Source organism: Herpailurus yagouaroundi, unplaced genomic scaffold (genome assembly GCF_014898765.1).
Source record: "Herpailurus yagouaroundi ecotype Mexico unplaced genomic scaffold, PumYag 165, whole genome shotgun sequence".
Taxonomy (NCBI): Eukaryota; Metazoa; Chordata; class Mammalia; order Carnivora; family Felidae; genus Herpailurus; species Herpailurus yagouaroundi.
The window spans coordinates 27,679,154-27,691,159 of record NW_024412406.1 but is presented as its reverse complement, the minus strand read 5'-3'; the positions used below and the strand labels follow the sequence as shown (position 1 = coordinate 27,691,159).

Genomic DNA, 12,006 nt, shown 5'->3' with positions numbered 1-12,006 from the left:
CCGGAGAGTTGTTTTGTAACTGTTTCTTTGTCCTTTCATTTTAGATTTCCCACTATGAATATCATCTGAAGATGATGAATCTCTGAATTAGTCCCTCAATTTTTCTTTCCTGTTTTCCTTTTTTCTCTCTTTTCTAAAAAAAAAATCTGCTTTATTCAGGTATAACTTACATTTAATAAACCCTCCAATTTTGCCTATGTTTTAATGGTTTTGACAAATATGCAGTCCTGTAACCAGTGCAGTCAAGATCTAGAATATGTACATCACCCCAGAAAGGTTTTTCATGCCCCCTTGCAGTCAGTCTCCTTGGAAACCACTGATTTATTTTCCGTAAGTTTCATATTTTTTCTAGACTGCTGTGTTAACAGTATCATATGGAATGTAATCTTTGATGTCTGCTTCTATCACTTAGCAAAATGCTTTTGAGATTCATTAGTGTTGTTAACCTGAATCAGCACTTTTTCTTCATTGCTGAGTGTTAGGCCATTATATGTTCGTTTATCCATTCACCAGTTAAAGGACATTTATTTGTATTATTTCTAGTTTTTAGCTATTATGAACATAAGTTATGTAAACATTCATATATAAGCCCTTTTACAGGGCATGCTTTTATTTCTCCTAGGTAAATATCTAGAAGTGAAACTGCTAGGTTGTATGTTTAACTTTATCAGAAATTGCCAACTGTTTTCACAAGCGGCTGTACCTTTTCATATCCCCACCAGCAGTGTATGAGAATTCCAGTTGCTCTGTATTCTTCTTTGTACTGGGTATTATCGGTCCTTTCATTTCAGTGTGTGTTTAGTGATGTCTCTTTGTGGTTTTAATTTGCATTTCTCTAGTGACTATTAATGTTTGCCGTTGACCTGTCTTTTGTGGTACAGTGTCTTTTCAACTCTTCTGTTGGGTGCTTGTAGTCCTAGTCGTGTATTCTGGGCACAACATATTCAGATATAGGTTTTACAGATATTTTCTCTCAGTCTATAGCTGGCCTTTTCTTCCTTTTTTTTTTTTTTTAAATGGTGAGACTTTCAATAAGCGAAAGTTTTTAATTTTGGTAAAGTTCAGTTATTTTCTTTTTGTGGTTTATGTCTTTCAAACTCTGTCTGGGAAACCTCTGCCTGGCCCCAGTCATGGGATTTACTTCTGTGTTTTAGGAATTTTTTAGTTTTAGTTCTTATGTTGGGTCTGTTTGACCCATTTAAAGTTATTTTTTTGCATATGGTAGGAAGTAAGGGGCAGGGCTCATTTTGTTTCATATGGATACTCAATTATTCCATCACCTTTTGTTTAAAAGGGAATACTTTTCCCATTGAAATACTTTGAATTGGAAAGGATAGTCTTTTGTTGAAAATCAGTCAGCCATATATATGTGGGAGTATTTTCTGTATTCCCTGTTTTATTTCACTGATCTTTGTTCCTATTTGTATGCCCAAATATACTGTCTTGATTACTATGGCTTCATAGTAAGTTTTGGAACCAGATAGTGTGATTTTTTCCAACTTTGTTCTCTTTTAAAATGACTTTAGTTACTCTATGTTCTTTTATTTCTCCCCTCGTCATACTCTGTTCAAACCATAGCTAGAAACCAAAGCCCAGAGTAGCTAGCTTGGAATTTTCCTTCACTGCTGACTACAGAGCCATTGAAGTAGGTCTTGGTCCTTGTAGTCCTTGATGAAAATAGAGACCATCGAAGAACTCAGCAGTCCGGTCAACTTAGCGTGCAAAAGAGTGCAACAGAGGACCGTACACAATGATCCTGTCCATTTTTAAAGCAGTCCATTTTTGTCTTTGGCTTTCAAATTGGTGTTTTGCTACTTTAGGAGGGAGAAAGCAAAAAGAAAGCCTTTTGTGGCATGATTGAAGAAACAGTTCTTTTCTATTAGTCCCATATCTCTTACTACTCAGAAGTTATTTATTTTATGGCTACTTCCTATTTCATACAGTCAATCTTCTTCAAACAATAGTAGCTGAGATTAAACACTCTTTGCTTGTTGCTTTGCTTGGAATAAGATTTCCAGTGGTTTAATTCCAAGTATTTGTGATTTATATTTGGCTAACACCCACCAATGTAAATTTCCTTATAGACCCTGCTGTCTACATAACTATGTCCTGAAGGCCGATCCCCTTTCTTTTATGTTTCTTTTTATTGCTGCATATATGAATTGTAATCATTCAGGCTTGTAGATGGGAACAGGCACTATTTCTGTAGTTTTATACTTCAGGATATTAATTTTAATTTGTATAAACATTTGATTCTTTGAAATTTACAAAGCTGATAACAGTATTTGTATGTAATTCTTAAGCAAGTCATTAGCCTAATTCATTCTTTCCCAACTTTCTTTTCATTATTGCCTTTTGAAAAAAAGATTTTATTTCTAAGTAACGTCTACACCCAACATGGGGCCTGAACTCACAGCCCCGAGATCAAGAGTCACATGCTCTACCAACTGAGCCAGCCAGGAACCCCTCATTATTTTTAAGAAAGAAATTAAATCTGAAGGAATAATATTTTGTTGGAAAAAGTTGAGTTTTAGAAGAGCCACAAACTACTGTAATAGTTAAGCTTTTTGTCCTTTAAGAACCAGTTTTCCTCCTTTGAGAGTGATATTGCCCCCATTGAGGATGCATGGTCTAGTTGATAGAAAAGGTAATTCAGTGACAATTACAATGGTAATAACTTTCCTTTATTAAGGGACTCTTATGTATCAGACACTGTACCATGTGCTGTACACATTTATCTGATATAGTTCTCATAAAAATCAAATGAGTGTATAATTTCCATTTTTTGAATAAAGAAACTGAGACAGAGGAGTTGTTACCTTATCTAAAACTGAGTTTCAAAGTGTAGATCCCAGTATACTTCTGTGACCTCAAAAGTCTCCTCCTCTTATTTTCCACCCCTCACAATGATATTACTCAAATTGATTGAAAGGTCATGCTGTTTTGTGGCCACAGACACATAATTTACTGTGGCATCTGAAGTCCAACATACTGACTTCTAGGAGTGGTTCTGTCCTTCCTGTTTGACATTGCTGGTAGGTCATCAAAGAATTTTTGGTCTGTGAGTCGCTTATAGTTGACTGGGCAGAACAGTTGGCAAGTTGATTGTAAGAAATTCTGGAAGCATAAAAGAATAATTCTAGAGAGGATTTTTGTAGCCACAGAAAACCTTATTTTGCCTCTGAAGAATTTAGACACAATTTCCCTGTATTCTGATGTTCCTAAAGAGCTCTTCATGTATAGTATGCAATTCATCATTTAAAGTTCTATTTTTTTCCCTTTTCATATTTGCACATTTAAAAGGGTGAAAATAGTATGATAGAAATCTAATTGTGTAGGCAAATGTAAAATGAAAAGTTAACCTTTCCCCAGGTCCAGCTTCTAAAAGCTACTCAAAGAGGTCTTCGATTTTCCCCCTAATTTTAAACGCATATGTCACCATCGGTATCCATATATCTGTGATATCCTTTTTATTTGTAAAATTGAGATTCCATGTAAAATTGTGCCATGTATTGCTTTAGTCATTCTTTTAAAATCATTGTACTGTGTAGCATTTCATTGCAGCTTTTTTTGTGATTTGTCCTGTGTATTATAAGCTACGTGGTTTGTCCAAATATTAACTATTCCAAGGAATCTTGGAATATCCTTAGTAGGAAGAATATCCTTAGAAGGAAGAATATCCTTAGTACACATAGTTTGTCATCTTTGTGAGTATATTTGTACAGTAAATTATAGCAGTAAAACTCTTAAGTGACAGGGCATGTGTTGTAAATTTTCATACATGTTGCCAAATTGCCCTTCAAAAAGGGTTCAGGAAAGTACACTGATGCCAAACAGTGTGAGAAGGCCCACTCTTACGCCACTAGATATTCTAAAACTTAAGATTTATGCCAATCTGGTAGGTGAAAAACAATGTCTTGTTTTGATTTGCCTATCTTTAATTGTAAGGGAGGGTAAGCATATTTTCTGTCTTTGCTGCTTTGTGTGTGTGTGTGTTTTAATGAATTACTCATTCATATTGTCCATTTTCCTATTGTGAAATTCATGTTTAGCTTAGTTTTATTGATTGTATGAGATGTTTGCAAGTGAAAGAAATTAGTTCTTTTTCATCTGTGTGGCTGTTTTCCCAACGTTACCAATTTCAGTATGGCTTTTACAAGTTTTTGTTTATTTGACATTTAAAACAATCAATTGTATTGAGGTATAATTTACATAAACAAAAGGCACACATTTTAAGTCTCCAGTGTAATTTGTTTTGACAGTTGAACTTACTTGTGTAACTGCCACTTCACTCAAGGTCTGGGATAATTACATCATTCCAAATAGTTGCTTCGTGCTCTTTGCAGGTAATTGCACCACTCCTGGCCCCAGAAGAGAATTCATTTGCTTTTTGTTACTGCACCTAAGTTTGTCTTAGAAGCTTTTATGTGGAATCAGATAGTGTATATTCTTTTGTGACCAAGATTTGGATCAGCATAAAGCTTGATATTCACCCAGCTTTTCGTATCCGTATTTTGTGCCTTTTAATTGCAGAATTATATTTATTTATATAACAGAATTCGCTTATGTTGTCTCTTTTTGTATTAGTTTCTGAGGGCTAGCATAACAAATTATAGGAGACAGTGTGGCTTGAAAACGTGAGTTTATTCTTTCACAGTTCTGGATGTTAGAAGTCTGAAATCAGGATGTTGGTGGTCTCATGGTGTCGCTGAGAGCTTTGGGGGGAAAAAGTCCTCCTTGCCTGTTCTTAGTGTTTGGTGGCTGCCGGCAGTCCTTGGCATTCTTTCATTTGCAACTGGGTATTTCCAGTCTTTGCCTGGTATTCTTCCCTGTGTCTCTTTGTCTCTTTTCCTCTTTTTATAAAAGCACCAGTTATAATTAACGAAGTCTACCCTACTCAAGTGTGACTTCATCTTGGTTGTATCTGTAATGACTGTTTCCAAATAAGATCACATTCATAGATACCAGATGTAAGGACTTGAACATATCTTTTTGGGGACGCAGTTCAACCTACAACAGTTCTCCTCTGGCACTGGAAAATTTATGTCCTTCTCATGTGGGTAATGCATTTACCACACTCTAACAGTCCTTAAAGTCTTAACGATTCCAGAATCAACTTTAAGTATAAAATACTCATCTAAATATAATCTCAAAAAGTTGAAAATTTCATCTTTTATTTCATCTGGATCAGGTATGGGTGAGACACTGGGTATAATCCATTCTCAGCCAAAATTGCTCTCCATCCACAGACCTGTGAAACTAGAAAACAAGTTATCTGCTTCTAAAATACAGTGATGGGGGGTGTCTCAGTCGGTTAGCTGTCTGACTTCAGCTCAGGTCATGGTCTTACGGTTCCTGAGTTCGAGCCCCATGTGGGGCTCTCTGCTGTCAGCACAGAGTCTGCTTTCTGATTCTCTGTCCCCCTCTCTTTCTTTCTGTCACCCACTTGCACTCCTGCTCTCTCAAAAATAAATACACATTAAAAAATAATAAAATACAATGGCGGGACAGGCATAGATAAAAACGACACTCCCAATCCCGAAGGGAGAAATTAGAAGGAAGAGAGGGGTCATATGTCCCAAGAAGTCTAACCCAGAAGGGCAAATTTCATTCATTTGGAAGTCCTGAGAATAACCCCTATGGTGTACTGCTTTGTTCCCTCAGTCTTACTAGGGGAACAGCCCCATCTTCTTGGCCAGCAGGATGGCAGCCTTGCCCCAGAGCAGTTACTCTACTCACTTTGGCCCTCAGAGTCATTCTTCTTTTATTTCATTACATCTCTGTCCTTTTAATCTGCTGGAATAAGATTCTTGAAAATCTTGTTGGTCTTCCATGGATGTCATGGGAATCCCCATCAGTAAGCTCAAGAGTACTCTATAGAGTCTTCCTGGATAACTAAGTTTTACTCCTGGCTTCTGATGAGAGAGTTGATTGAATCCATAAATCGCATGCCTGATCTCTTTAGCCAACAGTTTTCCTGCCATGTCCTTGGCTCTGTTTTCAGAACAGATATTTAGATTCGTTGAGAATTTTCTAAATTATTAAGCGCATGTTCCCTTTTCCTTAACAATTCCTGCCTTAATTTATCTCTTTCCTCTTGAATTTTACCATAAGCAGCAAGGAGAAACCAAGCTACCCTGGTTTCTGCATGTTGATTGGAAATCTCACCTAAATCTCCAAGTTCATCATTACAAGTTCTGTTTGCACTCCTGAATAATAGAGCACAATTCAGCCATGTTCTCTGCCACTTTCATGGCTAACAAGACTACCCTTTACTCCAGTTTTCAATAACATGTTTCTCATTTCTTTCGTTTTCAGTAACAAGTTTCTATCATGAATGGGAGTTTAATTTTTCCAGATGCTTGTTTTTGGGTCTGTTGAGGTGATCAGGTACATGTTCTCCTATTCTGTTAATGTGATGAATTACATTGATTGATTTCCAAATGTTTAAAAGCTTTCAGTTCCTGGGATAAACCTGCAGATGGTGGTTAACTTGATTTCCTAGTATTTTGTTGAGAACATTTTCATTTATAATCATGAGGGTTATTGCTCTGTAGTTTTCTTATTATGCCTTTGTCTTTGGTATCGAAGTAATGCTTATCTCATGTGATGAGTTGGGAACTGTTTCAAGGGGTTTGTGTAGGATTGGTATTTTTTTTCTTAAAGGTTTGGTATATCATTCACCATCTGGGCCTGCAGTTCTTTGTGAAAAGAAATTAACTACAAGTTTATTATTTTTTGAATATATAGGACTATTCACATTGTAGAGTTGTTCTATATTTGATATGGTGTTTGAGTCTTTGATCAAGCTCTTTGTCAATTCCCTGCATCCTGTTTTTCTCCAGTCCATTTACTCACCACCCCTTCAACCTACTCTGTTTCAAATTAGGGTCTAATGGGATATGAAGATTAAGAAGGTTTTTTTTTAGAATTTTATCTCCTCACCTTCTTTCTCCCATAATGTTGCTGGGCAAGATGGGTTAGGTGTCCTACAAATTCCTAAAATCTTCTGTTTCACTCTTCTCTTGGCTTCTACTTAACAGAGATTACAGCATGAGGTTTTGCACCTTCTTTGTTTAATTTGAACTATTTTTTCTTGCCAGTTCTTTTTAAAATTATGGTTTTTGGTGCAGTTGTAAATGGGATTGGTTCCTTGATTTCTCTTTCTGCTGCTTCATTAGTGGTGTATGCAGCAGATTTCTGTGGGTTGATTTTGTATCCTGTGACTTTGCTGAATTCATGTATCAGTTCCAGCAGTTTTTTGGTGGAGTCTTCGGGTTTTCCTGAAGTATCATGTCACCTGTGAAGAATGAAAGTTTGACTTCTTCCTTGCCGATTTGGATGCTTCTTATTTCTTTTTGTTGTCTGATTGCTGAGGCTAGGACTTCCAGTATTATGTTGAACAGCAGTGGTGAGAGGGGACATCCCTTTTGTGTTCCTGATCTAAGGGGGAGAGTCTCAGTTTTCCCCCATTGAGGATGATACTAACTGTGGGTCTTTCATATATGGCCTTTATGAAGTTGAGGTATGTTCCTTCTATCCCTACTTTCTTGAGGGTTTTTATCAATAAAGGATGTTGCATTTTGTCAAATGCTTTTTCTACATCTATTTGAGAGGATCGTGTGGTTCTTATCCTTACTTTTATTAATGTGATGATTTGCAGATACTGAACCAGCCCTAGAGCCCAGGAATGAATCCCCCTTGATTGTGGTGAATAATTCTTTTAATGTATTGTTGGATTCAATTTGCTAGTATCTTGTTGAGAATTTTTGCCTCCATGTTCCTCAGGGAAATTAGTCCATAATTCTCCTTTTTAGTGAGGTCTTTGGTTTTGGAATCAGGGTAATGCTGGCCTCACAGAATGAGTTTGGAAGTTTTCCTTCCATTTCTGTTTTTTGGAACAGCTTCAAAAATTATTTTTCATATTTATTTTGTTAGCTTTTCTATGATCTGGCCTCTCTTATCCAAAATCTTATATTAAGAAAGTTCTGGGACACTGGATGTCTCCGACTCTTAATTCTGGCTCAGGTCATGATCCCAGGGTCCTGGGATCGAGTTCCTCACTGAATGTGGAGGCTGCTTAAGATTGTCCATCTCTCCCCCTCTGTCCCTTTCCCCTGCTTGTGTGTTCTCTGTCTCTCTAAAAATAAACTAAAAAAGAAAATACATTAAAAAAAGTTCTGATTTTTTTCCCTTTTAGCATGTTGGCCTTAGTACCTCATATAGGTTACAGAATGACAGAGGACAAAGACATCATTTTATGTTTTCCATCTACTCCTCCCCATGACACCGGACACCTAGTCGTGACTCAGTGACCTGTTGGCTATTGATTGATTGGAGTATAATTTATAAAAGTAAAGATGAGTCTTGGTTCATGATCCTTACATTCTACTCCAGTTTTTACAACATTCCCTTCCAAGGTTAAGGTTTTAATGATTTAAAGAGGTGCAAGGACCTATGGTAACCTGACATCATATTTCATTATATTCTTTTTTATTTCTATTCCTATACTTTTTATCCTTTTCCATCTTAGTTGTTGGAAAATGCAATTTCTTTCCCTATTGATTTGGTCCTTGTACATTTAGCAAGTATTGATTCTTCCCTGAACTCTTTTGGTGCATTTCTAAGAGAGCAGAAGCTGAAGAGCTTTATTTCATTTTATTCAAACAAGCACTAATATACTAGTTATTCTGTAGGAAATAGCTAGAATTTTCCCAGTTATGTAGTTTGTAATTGCATTTTAACTGCTTTTGCCATTGTTAAAGATAGCCTGTTATCCTCTTTCAATTTTTAAAAATGAGGTTATTTACTGATTGTCCGCCAAGATGAGTTGGTAGCCTAACTTGGATTTTTGTCATGTGTTGGAGAAATAAAGTAGAATTTCCTGTTTCAAAATAGATTTTATTTTTCTCAACATTTTTATTTATTTTTGGGACAGAGAGAGACAGAGCATGAATGGGGGAGGGGCAGAGAGAGAGGGAGACACAGAATCGGAAACAGGCTCCAGGCTCTGAGCCATCAGCCCAGAGCCCAACGCGGGGCTCGAACTCCCGGACCGCGAGATCATGACCTGGCTGAAGTCGGACGCTTAACCGACTGCGCCACCCAGGCGCCCCTCAAAATAGATTTTTAAACACATGCATTAACTTAGCATACATTTATTGTACTATGTAAGTAAAACTTAAATTTGGAATTTGATTACTATTTGAATAAGATGGGAAATAAACTTTAATTTAAATATGGGAGAGAGAAAATCATAGTCTGAAGAGTAATTGTAATTTAAATCCAGGGTTCTGAAGTTTATTGCCTCACATTCTTACTTCTTTTATATAATCTTGAGTGTATTCCCTAATTTCTCATTATTTCAATTTTCTTATTGATTAACACTTGATGTTTATTCCAAAGAAACCTAATTAAATTAAAATTCTAGTTAGTAATATCACACCACTATCAACGTAGCTATAGTGTTTCGTTAATCTTAGTTATATTCATCATAGCCATATATTTTCTAGCACTGTGCTTATTTGTTGCTGGGATATAAAATTTATTTAACATTTGTGGAACTCAGTTACTTCGTCTATTAATTAAGGATACTTAAAACAATAATTGAAGAAATTACCAGATGACTTCTTAAATTCCTTCTAATTTAAACCTTTTATGATTTTATAACTTTTATCATTTATGATTATATATGATTTTATGATATATACATTTATGACTTTATGATTGCCTAAATATGATTATATTATTTTATGCTTATATAAATTATTACATTTTTTTTACTTTGGAAAATACCTAAACTCAAAAGATCTTAAAAGATGTAATTCTGAATGCACATATTACATGTCAGAGCTGACAGTATTAGAAATATTTTTTCAAAATGCAGGGGACTTAAGAGAAGCTATGTAGTAATTCTCTTGGAGTCCAGGCATGACCAAGTATGGCAGGATAATTGTATCTCTCTAATTTTATCATTAAAGATCTTCTAGGAAATATCCTCACAGTTACGGTGTAGGACATGAGAGTTTTATTGAATATTTTAAAAACCAAATCTAAATCTTGTGTTATAGTACTTTTCCAAAGGAGATGGAGTAGAGTAAGTTATGTCTGTTCAGAACTTTCCTGGCTTTATGATTATCTGCTCTTTTTATAAGTTGCCTTAGTGTTGTGTGTTATTTGTGCTTCTATAGGTAGTAACTGGAAAGTTTCCATAATCACCAGTGACTTGCCAAATTCAGGGACCAGCTCACAGATTTATATTATACTGTATGGACAACATAGAAGTTCAGCGCCTATATATCTTTGTGGAACAGATGGAGCTCAATTTCAGGATGGCCATGAAGATATATTTACTGTAAGTAATAAAATTGAGTAAAACCTATTAATGCAAATGATACAGCAAGTTGGTACTTTGGAATGAATGCAGTCTATCAAACTGGTGCTTTCTGTTATAACACCATGGGTCCTGTAGAAGGCCAATCAAAGGTAATTCATGGCAGTTTTGTTTAAGCAGATTAGACACAAGTAAAACTGCAATACAGTAAGAGATAGTAGCTGGAGAGAGATACTAGATGGTCAACCTTTATTGTTTCTCTACTTGCCGCTGTCAGGGGCAAGGGCTTATCCCTTTCTGGCTGAGGCTCTAAGAGATAAGGCTCAAAGTCAGAGTCATGAAGGAAAAAATACAATTATCAAATAAAGGAGAGCAAAGATGTTGTAATCAAATTATTAGGTCATGGCTAGACACATTGAGATCAAGATTAGGGAGAAATAGAGGTAGCAGGGGAGACCAGTATGAGACCAGTTGTTAAACTAAAGTCAGAAAGATTAGCAACCAAAGGAAAGACTCGAAATGAGTCAAGTACCTTGCACTTTATAGGTATTTAATAGTATCTGTTGAATGAATGATTGGATGCATAGAGGGATTGTTTTGAATCATGTAGAAATAGAGAATAAAACCACAATCAGAAAAGGGTATCCTTACGTATCTTAAATCTTTGTAGTATACTCACCTCCATGTGATCCTAGGTGTTTGGTTTACTACAATCAGTGTACTCAGCCAACATATGTCATAGGAGAGGCTGAATCATCTGGAACCAAACTAATAGTTTGGTTTGAACTATCGTTTCCATATTTTCTATATGAGTCAGTATTGAAACTCTTTCTTGTGTTGATGGGCACTGCAAGTAAAAAATGAACACTGACATTATTTTGCATCTGTAAGAAATAGTTTTAGAAGTGACTAAAGATATACAAAAGAGTCTAAGTTGTTTTTTTTTGTTGTTTGTTTTGCTATTAGTTCATGTGTACCTTTAATCAAGGTATACCTTCGCATGGTGTATAGGGTTAAGTCATTCAGAATTCTGTACTAACAAAGGTGCACCTAGAACTCTTCATTCCCATTTTCTTCTCCCACAGGAGATCATTTTCATAGTTTGATGCTTCTTATTTTCTGAGCACTGCTACCTACATTTCAGGTCTTTTCTGTTGTCTTGCTCTTTTTTTGTTTGTTTGTTTTTGTTTATTATTTTGAAAGAGAGAGAAACAGAGAGAGAATGAGTTGGGGAGGGTCAGAAAGAGGGGGGAGAGAGAATCCCAAGCAGGCTCCATGCTGTCAGTGCAGAGCCTGATGAGGGGCTCAATGTCATGAACCATGAGATCATAGCCTGAGCCAAACTCAAAAGTTGGATGCTTAACTGACTGAGCCAGCTAGGCGCCCTGTGTTCTTCTTCCATGAGCCCTAGGATTGATAGATGTATATCTCGTTAGTAGAGGTAACGTCTTCATTAATTTTAGGATCTTGTTGATTTTGATCATAGTTTTCATTCATTCTGATAAATTGGTTTCTTGTAAGTGTTCTTAGGTAAATTGTGTTTTCCCTTATTTCCTATTGTTTTCTTGCGTAGATATTTTTTATTGTGGTAAAATCCACAAAATAAAATCCACCGTTTTAACCATTTAAAAGCATGTCATTCAGTGGCATGTATATTCACAGTGTTGTTCCAC

General features: G+C 36.0%; 1 protein-coding gene across 1 annotated transcript in view; it reads left to right on the top strand.

Moving 5' to 3' along the window:
* LOC121038307 (uncharacterized) overlaps positions 1 to 12,006 on the top strand; it is a 133,857-nt gene that overhangs the window by 1,509 nt on the left and 120,342 nt on the right. Inside the window, exons 2-3 of the mRNA XM_040487845.1 lie at positions 4,263 to 4,346; positions 10,191 to 10,354. Of these exons, the coding sequence (XP_040343779.1) occupies positions 4,263 to 4,346; positions 10,191 to 10,354 (248 nt within the window). The remainder of the gene's footprint in view (positions 1 to 4,262; positions 4,347 to 10,190; positions 10,355 to 12,006) is intronic.